This window comes from Ranitomeya imitator, chromosome 1, assembly GCF_032444005.1.
Source record: "Ranitomeya imitator isolate aRanImi1 chromosome 1, aRanImi1.pri, whole genome shotgun sequence".
Taxonomy (NCBI): domain Eukaryota; kingdom Metazoa; phylum Chordata; class Amphibia; order Anura; family Dendrobatidae; genus Ranitomeya; species Ranitomeya imitator.
Window position 1 is genome coordinate 810,596,112 of NC_091282.1, and position 19,142 is coordinate 810,615,253.

Here is a 19,142-nt window from a genome sequence, read left to right on the forward strand (position 1 = left end):
TGTACGGAGCATCTTATGGGGCCATAACGTTTGTGCATCACTATATGGGGTAAGTGGCTGTGCCGAGCATCTTATGGGGCCATAATGCTTGTGCAGCACTATAAGGGGCAAGTGGCTATACGGAGCATCTTATGGGGCCATAACGCTTGTGCAGCACTATATAGGGCAAATATATCTATGAAGCATCTTATGGGGCCCTTATTACCCTTTATGCAGGATTATATGGGGCATATTTTAATATGGAGCATCTAATGGGGCCCATCAAACTTTATGGAGCATTATATGAGGCTCCTGATTCAATATGGATATTCAAAAACACTTAACCTACTGATGTCTCAATTAATTTTACTTTTATTGGTATCTATTTTTACTTTTGAAATTTACCGGTAGCTGCTGCATTTTTCACCCTAGGCTTATACTCAAGTCATTAAATTTTCCCAGTTTTTTGTGGCAAAATTAGGGGGGTCGGCATATAGTACTCGGGTCGGCTTATACTCGAGTATAAACGGTAACTGGATTTGCGCTGCTAGGTTTTTTTTTTTTATAAAACTCCGGGGTCAAGTGCCCGCCTCCCCTCCTCCCTCCCTCCTAGGGCAGGAACTCTGTGGGGGGGGGGGGGGGGGGGCGCCGTTTTTCTGTTCGCCTCAGGCAGCAGAGAGGCTAGGTTCACCCCTGGCTGTGGGCCCATCATATGGTGCATAAAGGACCTGTAGGCCCATCATACTGTACAGAGGTGGCTGTGAGCCCATCATACTGTGCATAGTGAAGCTGTGGGCCCATCATACTGTGCATAGGGGAGCAGTGGGCCCATCGTACTATGCATAGGGGAGCTGTAGGCCCATCATACTGTCATAGGGGGCTGTGGGACCATCATACTGTGCATAGCGAAGCTGTGGGCCCATCATAGTGTGCATAGGGGAGCTGGGGGCCCATCATACTGTGCATAAGGGAGCTGAGGGCCCAAAATACTGCACATAGGGAAGCTATGGGCCCATTTTAATGCAACAAGAAAACATGAAACCTCTGGAAAATTGGTGCAGGATTTGCAAGATGTGCTATTAATGAGAGGATACTGCCAAATGCTGGCCAGCCAAAATTAAGCGGAACCAAAGTGTGCTGGAAGATTTGCAAAGGGAAGGACCTTGTGTTGTGTACTGGACTGGATCAGGTGATCCTCTGTAAGAACTTCCCTGATATAAAAGCTCAGCATGTCAAACCACAAAGAAATTTGACGCCAGGGAAGAGAGCGGGGCAGATGTGCTCCAGAGACTCTGCTGGACCAACGTGACAGGTCTCAGTGGAGAGTCTGTGCTATCCGAGTGTCGGTCACCACTTGCCAAGGTCCGGATACCCCGGAAGATATCCCCGAGTACGGATTACGCTGGTCAGAACCGTAAACTGCACCCTACACGGGTCAAACCTCCAAGGTCTAACTACGCCTGTCAAGAGTTGAGGCTCGGTCCTCTCTGCTCCGAGCCTGAGATACTTTCGCTGATGGTCAAGCCAAGAAGAGCCGTGTGGCAACTGCGACAGGAGAGACTTGCTTGTGAAAGAGGAGGAACAGTGCAAGTGAGCAGGGCCGTCACTTCCAGCTATCAGTTACGGTACCGGGGTCGGCTAAGACTAGGATCCCAGGTTGGGAGGGGGCCAGTTGATGAGTGGGAGGCTCAACAGGCTTTAATAGACTACATTAGGAAGAGACTTGTTGGCTATTGGAAAACCCTTTCATCCCCACTAGAGCCAGAGCTTCAAGTGAGAATTCACATGGTGACTCCCAAGACTGGGCTTACCACTAACGTTAAGCACTGAGAGACTTTCTAGCTTGTTCATAACCTGTTATGATCCTCTATACTGTTAAATTGCATATTTACTAACCCTAATTGTTTAGAAGTTATTGTTGCATAAAAATACTAATATATCAACCCCTGGCTGTTTCTGCCTTGTGTACGTTGCATTCAGGCACCTGCATTATAGTACTGTACATACAGGAGCTGTGGGCCCATCGTACTGTGCACTGTGCATAGGGGAGCTGTGGGCTCCTGATACTGTGAATAGGGGAACTGAGGGCCCATCATACTGTGCATAAGAAATCTGTGGGACCATTGTACTGTGCATAGGGGAGCTGTGGACCCATCATACTGTGCATAGGGAAGCTGTGGGCCCATCATACTGTGCATAAAGGATCTGTAGGCCCATCATATTGTGCAGAGGTATCTGTGGGCCCATCATACTGTGCATAGGGAAGCTGTGGTTCCATAATACTGTGCACAGGGAAGCTGTAGGCCCATGGTACTGTGCATAAAGGAGCTGTAAGCCCATCATACTGTAACAGCGGAGCTGTGGGTCCATCGTACAGTGCATAGGGAAGTTGTGGGCCCATCATACTGTGCATGGTGGAGCTGTGGGCAAATCATACTGTACATAAGGCAGTTGTGGGCCCATTCTACTGTACATAGGGGAGCTGTGGGCCCATCATAACTGTGAAGGGGATTCAAAGGCTATCATTACTGTAAATGGGGGGACATTATGGAATGTTAAGTAGGCACTTAAAAAGCATTATTTTTAGAGGGACACACAGGGTAATGTGACTGTCAAACTTGCACACAGGGGGCATAATTACTTTCTAGTGGGAAAAATGTTGGCACTGTTTTCTTGGGGCCATGCACAGCGCATTAATATTTTCTAAGGGTATATTTATCATGTAGAGGGCACAAAGGAGGCATATTTCTTTGTAAGGGGCACAGTAGTGGGTATTACTATGTTGGCTGTGGGCCCATCACACTGCGCATAGGGGAGCTGTGGGTAAATCATGCTGTGCACTTAAGTGGGTACTTAAAATGAATTATTTTTAGAGGGACACACAGGGTATTGTGACTGTCAAAAGTGCACACAAGGGGCGTAATTACTTTCTAGACTCATCAATTGACAAAATGGATTATTATCTTTTTGTTGTAGAGGTAAAGAATATGTTTTTTTTTTACTTTATTAGAGGGGTCATGGGCATCGGAGGATTATCTTCACATCAGGGACAGGTGAGGGATATGATTTTTATTATTTTAATTCTTTCACAGGTGACATGGGCTTCAGTGGATTAGGTGCCAAGGTGAGTATAATTTTGTTTTTTTATTTTTTATTAATTTTAAAAAAAGGCGTCAATGTTATTTCAAATAAAGGACTTTATTCAGAGTGTTTTTTATTTACAATATGATTATGCCTAATGCACCAGGGCAAATAGGAAGAGTGAGGCTAAGCACCAGAATTAAATAGTTAACATCCAGCGCCTCTTTGGACGAATGATCCCAGGAAATCCAAGGTTTCTTAAAACATCTATTTATTTCTTCATATTAAAAACAGGTAACAATAAAGGTCAGGCAGTTTGGATACACTCATGATTTAAAAAACAGGCATGGAAACCAACATGTTTCAACCCAGGCAGGTCTTAGTCATGGAGTTGGCAACCTCATGCCTTTTTTTTTAAAACATGAGTGTATCCAAACTGCCTGACCTTTTTTGTTACCTGTTTTTAATATGAAGAAATAAATAGATGTTTTAAGAAACCTTGGATTTCCTGGGATCATTCGTCCAAAGAGGCGCTGGATGTTAACTATTTGATACATACCAACCTTCACCCAGTGGATCCGGGCAGTCTGGAGGACACATTAACCAGAGCAGGAGGTGAGCTGACAATCTGTTAGGGTAGGCGGATCGCACCAAATATAAATGAAGATGAAGTGCGATCGCAACCCAGGGTCCACCATGCGAAGATGTGAAACCGCAGCTAATGAACAATGGCGGAAGTGTGCGGCAAGCGATCTTGAAAGCACATGGGGTTAAACGTCACCCTGTGTGTCACAGAAAGCAATTACCCAGCTCTGTTAGCTTCACAGAGGGGCAGTATCGATATGGTGCAGCTAGTTGCCACGCAGTGGAAAATGGCCCTAGGTGAATTACCCTGTTGCTTCACAGGTGAGTGCTACCCTCTCAGGGGCAAGGGAACATGTAGTGGACACAATCACAACGGATGCACTCATACGAACTCCTCTTCGGAGGTGCCAGAATTCTATGGGCTATACGCCCGCCCTGAGCACATGCACAAACTCCTCTCCGGAGAAGCTGGAATTCTAAAGACTATACGCCTGCCCTGAGCACACTCAAACAAGTCCACACTACCATAGAGTTCCACACACGCATGAACATAAATGATCTTAGCGCACCGACGGGCGCGCCAAAGAACCTTTTCTAGATTGTGCCAATCAGACAGGACCTTGCTCGAGGGCCAATCCGGAGCTGGCACAGGACCTTAGCAGCTGACTACTGACCACTAATGAGAGGTCGCCTCACAAGCATGCTCAGTGAAGAGATTTCTGGACTTAGATCCAGGAATGTCTGCTCGCTGCCGCCTATTGCTAGTTACTATAGCTGTAACTGGAGAGCCAGCTGTAACTAGACGAACAGCATGAGTCTGAGCAAGACACAGAGACTGATGTCTCTGCTGAGCAGGCTCCACTGCGGTTGGAAAAGAATGGGAGACCGCAGAGGGAGACAAGGCTTGGAATCCATCCTCTGTAGAGGGAGAATCCCGGCGCCTAACACAATCTCATTTTATATATAAGCACCAGAATTGGTGAATATTATGGATGCGCCTTTTCTGGGGTGGCTGAGAGCTGATGTTTTTAGTCTGGGAGGAGGCCAATATCCATGGCCCCTTCCTTGGCTAGTAATATCAGCCCGCAGCTGTTTGCCTAGCCTTTGCTGTTTATTAATTCAAGGGGCACCCTATGACATTTTTTGGGGGGGTTCCCATTTTATTAACCAGTAAAGGCTAAGTATACATCTGTGAGCTGATATTAATAGCCTTGGAAGCTCCAAGAGTATTACCCCTTCCCAGGCTATAAATATCAGCACCCAGATGTCCGTTTTCACTCTGCTGGTTGATAAAACTTTGGGGATACCACGCCTTTATTTTCAAATATGTATTTATTTATCAATCATATTTATCAATCATTTATCAGTAAGCTACACAAGCACTGTACTTATTATACATCTCACTGACATCTTTATATCTATCTATTTATAACTACAGTATCTATCTACAGGTGCTTCTGACAAAATTAGAATATCATCAAAAAGTTAATGTATTTCAGTACTTCAATACAAAAAGTGAAACTCATATATGATATAGAGTAATTACAAACAGAGTGATCTATTTCAACTGTTTATTTCTGTTAATGTTGATGATTATGGCTTACAGTCAATGAAAACCCAAAAGTCATTATCTCAGTAAATTCGATTAATTAACAAAAAACACCTAGAAAGGCTTCCTAAGCATTAAAAAAGGTCCCTTAGTCTGTTTCAGTAGACTCCACAATCATGGGGAAGACTGCTGACTTGACAGATGTCCAGAAGGCAGTCATTGACACACTACACAAGGAGGGTAAGCCACCAAAGGTCATTGCTAAAGAAGCTGGCTGTTCACAGAGTGCTGTACCCAAGCATATTATTGGAAAGTTGAGTGGAAGGAAAAAGTGTAGTAGAAAAAGGTGCACAATCAACTGAGATAACCACAGCCTTGAAAGGATTGTTAAGAAAAGGCCATTAAAACATTGGGGGGAGATTCAGACGGAGTGGACTGCTGCTGGAGTCATTGCCTCAAGGGCCACCACACACAGACGTATCCAGGACATGGGCTTCAAGGCTTCAAGTGTCGCATTCCTTGTGTCAAGCCACTCATGACCAATAGACAACACCAGGAGCGTCTTACCTGGGCCAAGGAGAAAAAGAACTGAACTGTTGCTCAGTGGTCCAAGGTGCTGTTTTCAGATGAAAGTAAATTTTGCATTTAATTTGGAAATCAAAGTCCCAGAGTCTGGAAGAAGAGTGGAGAGGCACACAATCCAAGCTGCTCTAGTGTGAAGTTTCCACAATCAGTGATGGTTTGTGGAGCCATGTTATCTGCTGCTGTTGGTCCACTGTACAACAAAGCAGACAAGCTGAAGGCTGTTATCAAAGCAACCTGGGCTTCCATAACACCTCAGCTGTGCCACAGGCTGATCGCCTCCACGAAACGACACATTGATGCAGTAATTGATGCAAAAGGAGCCCGACCAAGTATTGAGTGCATTTACTGAACATACATTTCAGTAGGTCATCATTTCGGATTTTAAAATCATTTTTCAAGCTGGTGTAATAAAGTATTCATTGGCTGTAAGTCGTAATCATCAGTATTAACAGAAATAAACACTTGAAATAGATCACTCTGTGATGGCTCTATATAATATATGAGATTTAATTTTTGTATTGAAGAACGAAAATAAATTATCTTTTTGATGATATTCTAATTTTATGAGAATCACCTGTATCTAATCTACGGTATATATGTATTGAAGAATATTTCCTTTGAAAACTATCTTGAAATGACATATAGAATTAAGCTAGTGATAAAACTGCATTGAATATGGATTGCATTCCAGTATCTTTTGGATGCTAGGAGAGAAAAATCACTGTACTCGTATGAAATTGCCATTTGCATGACACTCCCTCGACTTTTCTGGATCACAATCAGACCAAATTTTTAAACAATAGTGTGTCTCCGGCCTTAAAGGTACTGTCACACTAGACGATATCGCTAGCGATCCGTGACGTTGCAGCGTCCTCGCTAGCGATATCGTCCAGTGTGACAGGCAGCAGCGATCAGGCCCCTGCTGGGAGATCGCTGGTCGGGGAAGAAAGTCCAGAACTTTATTTCGTCGCTGGACTCCCCGTAGACATCGCTGAATCGGCGTGTGTGACACCGATTCAGCGATGTCTTCACTGGTAACCAGGGTAAACATCGGGTAACTAAGCGCAGGGCCGCGCTTAGTAACCCGCTGTTTACACTGGTTACCAGCGTAAAAAAACAAACAGTACATACTTACATTCAGCTGTCTGTCCCTTGCCGTCTGGTTCCTGCACTGACTGCTGGCCGTAAAGTGAAAGCAGAGCACAGCCACAGCGGTGAGTCACCGCTGTGTGACTCACCGCTGTGCTGTGCTTTCACTTTCACTTTACGGCCAGCAGTCAGTGCAGGAACCAGACGGCAAGGGACAGACAGCTGAATGTAAGTATGTAGTGTTTGTTTTTTTACGCTGGTAACCAGGGTAAACATCGGGTTACTAAGCGCGGCCCTGCGCTTAGTTACCCGATGTTTACCCTGGTTACCGGGGACCTCGGGATCGTTGGTCGCTGGAGAGCGGTCTGTGTGACAGCTCTCCAGCGACCAAACAGCGACGCTGCAGCGATCCGGATCGTTGTCGGTATCGCTGCAGCGTCGCTAAGTGTGACGGTACCTTAAGGTACCTTCACACATAATGATATCGTTAACGATATCGTTGCTTTTGGTGACGTTGCAACGATATCGTTAAGGAAATCGCTATGTGTGACAGCGACCAACGATCAGGCCCCTGCTGTGCCATCGTTGGTCGCTGAACAAAGTCCAGAACTTTATTTCGTCGCTGGATCTCCCGTGGACATCGCTTGATCGGCGTGTGTGACACCGATCCAGCAATGTCTTCACTGGTAACCAGGGTAAACATCGGGTAACTAAGCGCAGGGCCGCGCTTAGTAACCCGATGTTTACCCTGGTTACCATCCTAAAAGTAAAAAAAACAAACAGTACATACTTACCTACCGCTGTCTGTCCCCGGCGCTGTGCTCTGCTCTCCTCCTGTACTGGCTGTGAGCGTCGGTCAGCCGGAAAGCAGAGCGGTGACGTCACCGCTCTGCTCTCCGGCCGCTGTGCTCACACAGACAGTACAGGAGGAGAGCAGAGCACAGCGCTGGAGGACAGACGGCTGTAGGTAAGTATGTACTGTTTGTTTTTTTTACTTTTAGGATGGTAACCAGGGTAAACATCGGGTTACTAAGTGCGGCCCTGCGCTTAGTTACCCGATGTTTACCCTGGTTACCGGCATCGTTGGTCGCTGGAGAGCTGTCTGTGTGACAGCTCTCCAGCGACCAAATAGCGACGCTGCAGCAATCCGGATCGTTGTCTGGATCGCTGCAGCGTCGCTTAATATGAAGGGGCCTTTAGTATAATTACGATAAGGCAAAGCTGGGTAGTGTGTCTTATATATAAAATTAAATTTGCCTCAATTCTCAGTCCTTTTATTGTTGCCCTAATGACCAGCATAACTTGCAGTAACAAAATGTGATGAAAAAAAAAATAAAGTATTTTTTTTACAAAATCTTGATGGATTTATTGCACAAGAATGTCAGCAGATGCCACTATATGAAGTGACATTAAATAATTGCAATTTATGAATCTGTCCCTTATATACATAAGGGACAGATTCATAAATTGCAATTATTTAATGTCACTTCATATAGTGGCATCTGCTGACATTCTTGTGCGATAAACCCATCAAAATTTTGTAAAAAAAAATACTCTTTACTTTTTTCTTTGACTTTTTTTGTGACTTTTTTGTCAGAACAGTTGCATGTTCTGCAAAAATATTGCAAATAATAGACCAAAATAACAATCATTCATAAAATTACTACAATGTGGACTGGAGAACATTAGCGACAACATTTGCAACATTTTGAAAAATTGCAAATGATGAATCACCCTAAACTCTGTCCACAATTGCTGACTTAAAAAAAAAAGACAAAAAAAAAACAATGATAAAAGCAAGGAACAAATACCCTGCAATAAGTCAGTAAATCAATAGTAATAATACATGCAAATAACACAGGGTGCAGAGCACTTGGTTTTGTCTGTTAATGGACTCAGTGTGAATGTGTACCTACACTTATACCAACAGGTGTGGCGTCCCGTGTCTTCGGCTTTGCTTTGGTTCCTTGTACTCTGTACATATGGGGGACATGGTCCCCCTTTTTGGGCTTTACATCTTGTCCATATAGCTTTCCATGGGCAAATACATAACAGTCAGGCGTGGGACCTACTGTGATGTCACATGCACTTACAAATATGCAATACATCTCTTGGCTGGTTCGTTATGGAGTCCGATAACCCTCCGCCTTTTGTTAAATTGGCCAGTGAAAGTCCAGTAACACACTATTTGCATGACCCAGAGATTAGAAATAGATTATATACAGTAGCATAGAAACACTAAGTGGCCATGGTGGATGAGGTGAAGTAAGAAGACAACTTGGAGGCAATAACGCTGCCCATTGATGTAAGAATTAGAGGTAATAGCTGTTAATGATAATTACTGATAATTGCCATCTCTATTCGAGGCAATGTATACTGTTATAGCATTACTTCCCTCTTGCCCAGGGAAATCACATGTAGGACAATGCAATCCAAACATTTTTGCTGGGTTTTCTTCCTTCATCAGTCATTTTTATACTTTTGGGAAGAGCTTTATGATAGGAGGAAGTATTAGAACGCTCATGGAGGGATGCGGGGTGAAGTCACAACTGCGATGAATATAAGGGTAAATAAAAGGGGCATGAAAAATGAGTCATGGAAAAATGATAATTTAGTGAGTACAATAACACAATAAAGGGAGAAGGCTAGGATGGTGCATTTGCCACTCCTAGAGAATGTGATGAGAAAAATGCAATATATTCTTTAATTACTGAAGAAACTCACAGCAAAATAAGCATCTGACTCCTGCAGTAAGAAAACTGCCCTAAATCAACCTGTGTGAACCCAGCAGTCTTATTAGGAAAAGAGTAACGTATACCTGACGACAGCAGTGAGGAGGTAGGGAAAGAACAAGCTATTGATTAGTAAAATAAAGGGAAATAAATCTTTAAGGCTTTGTTCTATCAACACTGATGGATGGAGTAAAAATACTGTAAGTGATGGGTTAGTAGTCAAGCAAGTGTGTCAGGGGAGAGCGTCTAAAAAGGAAGACAATACACTGATGAGCCATAACGTTAGGTCCTCCTCTACCAACAAAACAGCTGGGACTCATCGAGGCATGGACTGTACCTCTGAAGGAGGTATATGGCACCAAGACCTTAACAGCAGATCCTAAAATATTAGTTTTCAATTAGTTGGCAGGTTGGGCCTCCATGGATCAGACATGCTTTCCAGCACCTTCTACAGATGCTTGATCGGAGTGAGATCTGGGAAATTTGAAGGCCTAGTCAACAACTTAAACTCTTTCTAACGTTGCTTAAAACATTCCTGAACAATTTTTTAAGCCTTACTTCTAACCCTTACCATATGGGAATACCTTTGTCATGAATGGACATACTTGGTCGGCAACAATGGTTAGGAAGTGGGTGCTGTATGTGCCAAAGTACGTTCCACATGAATGGCAAGACAAAGGGTTCCCAAAGCATTAGTGTCTCCACCAGATGGCATCCCTCCCATAATCCAGCTTGATGATGTCTAAACCAGGTAAAAATATACTTGGCTGTTCACAATACTAAAGACAATATCTTTATTCACTGCATGGTCCAGATTTCATGCTCACAATACCATTACAGCCGATGTTCAGTGGTCAGTGTTGGCACCGACTGGTGTGTGGCAATGCACCCCATCCACCGTTGCAATGAGCTGTGTATAGACATCTGTCTTTCAATGCTGTCATACACCGTGTGTCGGATACTTTTCATAAAAAATAGAGGATATGTGGCACTGCCAACAGACGGGTCCATGGGAAGAGTTCCAATCCTTAAGTGTAGCAAAAAGGGTACTCTTAAAACAATTCAAAGATCCATACGATATTCTAATAAAACCAATCCATGAGGGCAAAAGTACAATCACAACCACTTCCTTCATAGCCTGCCCTAACTATCAGCAATGTGTGAGCAGTAGCTCTTATGGGTTCCTTGGGCACCCATGACCCTGTTAATGCTTCAACAGTTGCCCTTCATTATGCCACTTATGGCAAGTACTAGCCACTGCATAACAGGAGCACCCGGTACAAAAACAGCCTTTAGGAGATGCTCTGACCATTTGTTTAGCCCTCACAATTTGGCCCTCGTCTCAGGTCCTTACGCTTACCCGTTTTCCTGCTTCCAGGACATCAACTTAAAAGTACAGTCAGTACAGAGGAACTGTTTAGTTCAACTTAAAAAAGCTTTACTCAGGGGCAGCTTCTGTGGGGTTACTAGGCATGGAAAATGGAATAAATTGCAATAAATTCATTATGTGAAAATAAAAGCCCCTCCCTTACGACAAGGATATGTATTTCATATGTAATAATATCATCAAGTAACAGCAAAGCCATAAAACCAAACATAATAGGACTCTAAATACATAATAGCCTTACAATAAAAGTGTTACTAGCAATAACTCAACCATAGGAAGATACAGGCGTTCTGAACAAATGGTTAACAAATACAAGAGTATATTCAGGATTTCCACCAATTTGTGGAATATGCTCATAAAGAAATCAAGAAAGCTGCTGTTCATATTGGCATGTGTGTATAGATTAGCAGAAATTGTTGCTTCAATGTGTGTAGACGGAGGAAACGTACATGGAGAGGTGGGCCAGCACATACTGTATGATCAGGGGGAAGAAGGCAACGACATACATAGAGGAAATAAGGGAATGGGATGAACTATTCGAGGAAATTCAGTCTCCTCTCCCAAGTTTAGGTAAATTGGGACAGAGTGTATAGGTAAATGTGGGATTAGACTGATATGTGAAGAGCGGGGTATACATACAGATCATACACATTATAAACATCTACATCTATACAATATATGGCAATGACAGAAAAATCAACAGATAATTATGTGGGCGGAAGGGGCAGTCCTTCTGTACAGAATCAGAATCGCTAAACACGGAGGGACGTATGGATGAGAGAATGCAAAGATGGCAGCTTCCGGAATGGTACTCACCTATTCTCCATTCGGATTGGTAAATGAATGAAAAGGCGAAGGTGCAATTTTACAAGTTTACCAGCTTTGTACAAGAGTGGGTGCATAATGATAATAAAAAGTATGGTAGGCAGCAACTAAAGATTCACCCATGGGGCAGGGAGTGTCATACAGAATATGTGATCCCGAGAAGAATATGTTACTCATATGTACGGCGTGAATGGTCAGGGTATACTGCTGGGGATGAAAGCCCCTGGATCTATGATAAGGTGCCTCGTAAGGTATGAATGCCCCTACATGATTTAGCAGGTATTGATGCCGCTGGATAAACCACAAAGTATAAATGCTGCCAGATATTTTACTAGGATATGCTTCTAGGTATGACTGCCCCTAAAAGTACAAGACGGTGTGATTGTCCCTGGATGTACCACCAGGTATGACTGCCCCTGGATGTGCCACAGGGTATGACTGCCCTTGGATGTACCACCGGGTATGACTGCCCCTAAAGGTTCCAGAGGGTGTGACTGCCCCTGGATGTGCCATCAGATATGTACTGCTCCTGGATCTACCACCAGGTGTACTGCCCCTGGATGTACCATCAGATATGTACTGCTCCTGGATCTACCACCAGGTGTATTGCCCCTGGATGTACCACCAGGTATGAATGCCCCTGGATGTACCACCAGGTGTACTGCCCCTGGATGTACCACCGGGTCTGACTGCCCCTGGATGTACCACCAGGTATTTACTGCCCCTGGATGTACCACCGGGTATGCACTGCCCCTGGATGTACCACCGGGTATGACTTCCCCTGGATGTGCCACCGGGTATGACTGCCCCTGGATGTACCACCGGGTATGACTGCCCCTGGATGTACCACCAGGTATTTGCTGCCCCTGGATGTACCACCGGGTATGCACTGCCCCTGGATGTACCACCGGGTATGACTTCCCCTGGATGTGCCACCGGGTATGACTGCCCCTGGATGTACCACCGGGTATGACTGCCCCTGGATGTACCACCAGATATGTACTGCCCCTGGATGTAACATCAGATATGTACTGCGCCTGGATTTGCCACCGGGTATGACTGCCCCTCGACGTGCCATCGGGTATGACTGCCCATGAATGCACCACCAGGTATGACTGCCCCTGGATATACCACCAGGTATGACTGCCCCTGGATGTGCCACCGGGAATGACTGCCCCTGGATGTACCACCAGGTATGACTGCCCTTAGATGTACCTCCGGGTATTTACGGCCCATGGATATACCACCAGATATGTACGCCCCTGGATGTACCACCAGATATGTACTGCACCTGGATGTTCGACCAGGTATGACTGCCCCTGGATGTACCAGCAGGTATGACTGCTCCTGGATGTACCACCAGGTATGACTGCCGCTGGATGTACCACCAGATATGTACGACCCTGGATGTACCACCGGGTATGACTGTCACTGGATGTACCACTGGGTATGACTGCCCCTGTATGTACCAGCAGGTATGACTGTCCCTGTGGATGTACCACCAGGTATGACTGCCCCTGAATGTACCACCGGGTATGACTGCCCCTGAATGTACCACGGTGTATGAATGCCCCTGAATGTACCATCGTGTATGACTGCCCCTTGATGTACCACCAGGTATGACTGCCCCTGGATGTGCCACCAGATATGACTGCCCCTGGATGTATCACCGGGTATGTACTGTCCCTGGATGTACCACCGGGTATGTACTGTACCTGGATGTGCCACCGGGTATGACTGCCCCTGGATGTACTAGCAGGTATGATTGTCCCTGGATGTACCACCAGGTATGACTGCCCCTGGATATACCACCAGGTATGACTGCCCCTGGATATTCCACCGGGTATGACTGCCCCTGGATGTACCACCGGGTATGACTACCCCTAGATGTACCACCAGATATGTACTGCCCCTGTATGTACCACCAGGTATGACTGCCCTTAGATGTACCACCGGGTATGTACGGCCCATGGATGTACCACCAGATATGTACTGCACCTGGATGTACCACCAGGTATGTACTGCCCCTGGATGTACCTCCGGGTATGTACTGCCCCTGGATGTACCACCGGGTATGACTGCCCCTGGATGTACCACCAGTTATGTACTGCCCCTGGATGTATCACCAGATATGTACTGCCCCTGGATGTACCACCATGTATTATTGCCCCTGGATGTACCACCAGGTATGACTGCCCCTGGATGTACCACCAGATATGACTGCCCCTAGATGTACCACCAGGTATTACTACACCTGGATGTACCACTAGGTATGATTGCTCCTGGATGTACCACCAGGTATGTACGCCCCTGGATGTACCACCGGGTATGACTGTCCCTGGATGTAGGTACCACCAGGTATGACTGCCACTGGATGTACCATTGGGTATGACTGCCCCTGGATGTACCAGCAGGTATGTACTGTACCTGGATGTACCACCGGGTATGACTGCCCCTGGATGTACTAGCAGGTATGATTGTCCCTGGATGTACCGCCAGGTATGACTGCCCCTGGATATACCACCAGGTATGACTGCCCCTGGATATTCCACCGGGTATGACTGCCCCTGGATGTGCCACCGGGTATGACTACCCCTAGATGTACCACCAGATATGTACTGCCCCTGTATGTACCACCAGGTATGACTGCCCTTAGATGTACCACCGGGTATGTACGGCCCATGGATATACCACCAGATATGTACTGCACCTGGATGTACCACCAGATATGTACTGCACCTGGATGTACCACCAGGTATGACTGCCCCTGGATGTATCAGCAGGTATGACTGCTCCTGAATGTACCACCAGGTATGTACTGCCCCTGGATGTACCTCCGGGTATGTACTGCCCCTGGATGTACCACCAGGTATGACTGCCCCTGGATGTACCACCAGTTATGTACTGCCCCTGGATGTATCACCAGATATGTACTGCCCCTGGATGTACCACCATGTATTATTGCCCCTGGATGTACCACCAGGTATGACTGCCCCTGGATGTACCACCAGATATGACTGCCCCTAGATGTACCACCAGGTATTACTACACCTGGATGTACCACTAGGTATGATTGCTCCTGGATGTACCACCAGGTATGTACGCCCCTGGATGTACCACCGGGTATGACTGTCCCTGGATGTAGGTACCACCAGGTATGACTGCCACTGGATGTACCATTGGGTATGACTGCCCCTGGATGTACCAGCAGGTATGTACTGTACCTGGATGTGCCACCGGGTATGACTGCCCCTGGATGTACTAGCAGGTATGATTGTCCCTGGATGTACCACCAGGTATGACTGCCCCTGGATATACCACCAGGTATGACTGCCCCTGGATATTCCACCGGGTATGACTGCCCCTGGATGTGCCACCGGGTATGACTACCCCTAGATGTACCACCAGATATGTACTGCCCCTGTATGTACCACCAGGTATGTACGCCCCTGGATGTACCACCGGGTATGACTGTCCCTGGATGTAGGTACCACCAGGTATGACTGCCACTGGATGTACCATTGGGTATGACTGCCCCTGGATGTACCAGCAGGTATGACTGCCCCTGAATGTATCACTGGGTATCTACTGTCCCTGGATGTACCACGGGTATGTACTGTTCCTGGATGTACCACCGGGTATGTACTGTCCCTGGATGTACCACCGGGTATGACTGCTCCTGGATATACCACCGGGTATGTACTGCCCCTGGATGTACCACCGGGTATGACTGCCCCTGGATGTACCACCGGGTATGACTGCCCCTGGATGTACCACCGGGTATGTACTGACCCTGGATGTACCACCGGGTATGACTGCCCCTGGATGTACCACCGGGTATGACTGCCCATGGATGTACCACCGGGTATGACTGCCCCTGGATATACTACCAGGTATGACTGCCCCTGGATATACCACGGGGTATGACTGCCCTGGATATACCATGGGGTACGACTGCCCCTGGATATACCACCGGGTATGACTGCCCCTGGATATACCACGGGGTATGACTGCCCCTGGATATACCATGGGGTACGACTGCCCCTGGATATACCACCGGGTACGACTGCCCCTGGATGTACCACCGGGTATGACTGCCCCTGGATGTACCACCGGGTATGACTGCCCCTGGATGTACCACCGGGTATGACTGCCCCTGGATGTACCACCGGGTATGACTGCCCCTGGATGTACCAACGGGTATGTACTGCCCCTGGATATACCACCGGGTATGACTGCCCCTGGATATACCACCGGATATGACTGCCCCTGGATATACCACATGACTGCCCCTGGATGTACCACCGGGTATGACTGCCCCTGGATATACCACATGACTGCCCCTGGATGTACCACCGGGTATGACTGCCCCTGGATATACCACGGGGTATGACTGCCCCTGGATATACCATGGGGTACGACTGCCCCTGGATGTACCACCGGGTATGACTGCCCCTGGATATACCACGGGGTATGACTGCCCCTGGATGTACCACCGGGTATGTACTGCCCCTGGATGTACCACCGAGTATGTACTGCCCCTGGATGTACCACCGGGTATGACTGCCCCTGGATGTACCACCGGGTATGACTGCCCCTGGATGTACCACCGGGTATGTACTGCCCCTGGATGTACCACCGGGTATGTACTGCCCCTGGATGTACCACCGGGTATGACTGCCCCTGGATATACCACCGGGTATGACTGCCCCTGGATGTACCACCGGGTATGACTGCCCCTGGATGTACCACCGGGTATGACTGCCCCTGGATGTACCACCGGGTATGGCTGCCCCTCACCATGTATGACTGCCCCTGGATGTACCACCGGGTATGTACTGCCCCTGGATGTACCACCGGGTATGACTGCCCCTGGATGTACCACCGGGTATGACTGCCCCTGGATGTACCACCGGGTATGACTGCCCCTGGATGTACCAACGGGTATGTACTGCCCCTGGATATACCACCGGGTATGACTGCCCCTGGATATACCACCGGATATGACTGCCCCTGGATATACCACATGACTGCCCCTGGATGTACCACCGGGTATGACTGCCCCTGGATATACCACATGACTGCCCCTGGATGTACCACCGGGTATGACTGCCCCTGGATATACCACGGGGTATGACTGCCCCTGGATATACCATGGGGTACGACTGCCCCTGGATGTACCACCGGGTATGACTGCCCCTGGATATACCACGGGGTATGACTGCCCCTGGATATACCACCGGGTATGTACTGCCCCTGGATGTACCACCGAGTATGTACTGCCCCTGGATGTACCACCGGGTATGACTGCCCCTGGATGTACCACCGGGTATGTACTGCCCCTGGATGTACCACCGGGTATGTACTGCCCCTGGATATACCACCGGGTATGACTGCCCCTGGATGTACCACCGGGTATGACTGCCCCTGGATGTACCACCGGGTATGACTGCCCCTGGATGTACCACCGGGTATGGCTGCCCCTCACCATGTATGACTGCCCCTGGATGTACCACCGGGTATGTACTGCCCCTGGATGTACCACCGGGTATGACTGCCCCTGGATGTACCACCGGGTATGACTGCCCCTGGATGTACCACCGGGTATGACTGCCCCTGGATATACCACGGGGTATGACTGCCCCTGGATATACCACCGGGTATGTACTGCCCCTGGATGTACCACCGAGTATGTACTGCCCCTGGATGTACCACCGGGTATGACTGCCCCTGGATGTACCACCGGGTATGTACTGCCCCTGGATGTACCACCGGGTATGTACTGCCCCTGGATGTACCACCGGGTATGACTGCCCCTGGATATACCACCGGGTATGACTGCCCCTGGATGTACCACCGGGTATGACTGCCCCTGGATGTACCACCGGGTATGACTGCCCCTGGATGTACCACCGGGTATGGCTGCCCCTCACCATGTATGACTGCCCCTGGATGTACCACCGGGTATGTACTGCCCCTGGATGTACCACCGGGTATGACTGCCCCTGGATGTACCACCGGGTATGACTGCCCCTGGATGTACCACCGGGTATGACTGCCCCTGGATGTACCACCGGGTATGACTGCCCCTGGATGTACCACCGGGTATGACTGCCCCTGGATGTACCACCGGGTATGTACTGCCCCTGGATGTACCACCGGGTATGACTGCCCCTGGATGTACCACCATGTATGACTACCCCTGGATGTACCACCGGGTATGACTGCCCCTGGATGTACCACCATGTATGACTGCCCCTGGATATACCACCGGGTATGGCTGCCCCTCACCAGGTATGACGCCCCTGGATACCTTAGGGCAGCAGGTGTGTGAAGTGGGCACCGTGCAGTCCTCACCTTTGTGCATGCCCGTGTACCGGTCCTTCAGCACTGTCAGCTCATAGATCTTGCCGAACTGCTCGAAGAGAGGCTTCAGGTCCTTCTCCTCCAGGTTGCGAGGGATTTGCCCCACAAACAATTTGATGGCGTCCAGGTCCTTCATGCTGTCTGACTGCTGAGCAGGGGGCTCGGGGCCGCTCATGGGGCAGGCTCGGGGCTGCTGCTGCTGCTGCGGGGGATGCTGCTGCCTCCTCGCCTCTCTCTCCGTCAGTCTGGCCATCTCCAGCCCCTCGGTAGGCTGGATCAGTCACACAGGCAGAGCTCTCAGCTGGAAACTGGGGTGTGAGTGAGAAGCTGAACAGCGAGGATTCCAGCAGCCGAACGTAGGGGCGAGCGCCACCTGCTGGCGGCTTCCCGAACACACCGCTCAGTCTCCATCCGTCCCAGCATCTGCACATCACTCCCTCATCCACCGCTGTCACTCCGAGATTTAACCCTTTCCATCGCCCTGCAAGCTCAGGAAGGCCGTTTCTTAAGTAACAGTGCCGGGGTTTTCCGGGTGGCCGCAGCTTGGACTAGGGCAGTGCCAATTTCAGCACCTAGATCAGGAGCAATGCACTGGGCTAAAGAATGGACCATTGTCAGCTATAGGTACACCCTCCTGACATTGGGAACAGAGCACTGTGCACATCTGGCGTTCCTTCATCCAAGGAAGATGAATACTGTCCATCCTAATTGTATAATGCCCAGTGACTATGAGTCCAGCAGGTCAGAGGTCCAGAGCACCACGCATGAGAGGACGAATACTGGGATGAAGACCCCATTCCTACACTAGTAAAGCCTCATTCACACCTCAGGTTTTTGTTTTTTTTACCTCTGAGAAAAACGGATCAAGTGTCATCAGTGATTTTCATCAGATTTTCAGCAGTTTTTTCACAGATGAGAAAAAAAAGTTTCTCCAACTTCTAAATTCTGGGATCAGATGTCATCC

General features: G+C 48.0%; 1 protein-coding gene across 2 annotated transcripts in view; it reads right to left on the bottom strand.

The window, feature by feature from the left end:
- CELF5 (CUGBP Elav-like family member 5) overlaps nucleotides 1-18,542 on the bottom strand; it is a 193,640-nt gene extending 175,098 nt beyond the window's left edge. The window contains exon 1 of one of the 2 annotated variants that reach the window (XM_069739376.1): nucleotides 18,170-18,542. In XM_069739376.1, the coding sequence (XP_069595477.1) occupies nucleotides 18,170-18,431 (262 nt within the window). In that variant the 5' untranslated portion in view covers nucleotides 18,432-18,542. The remainder of the gene's footprint in view (nucleotides 1-18,169) is intronic. The other variant, XM_069739368.1, reaches the window with a different exon arrangement.
- Between the last annotated feature and the right edge of the window lie 600 nt (nucleotides 18,543-19,142).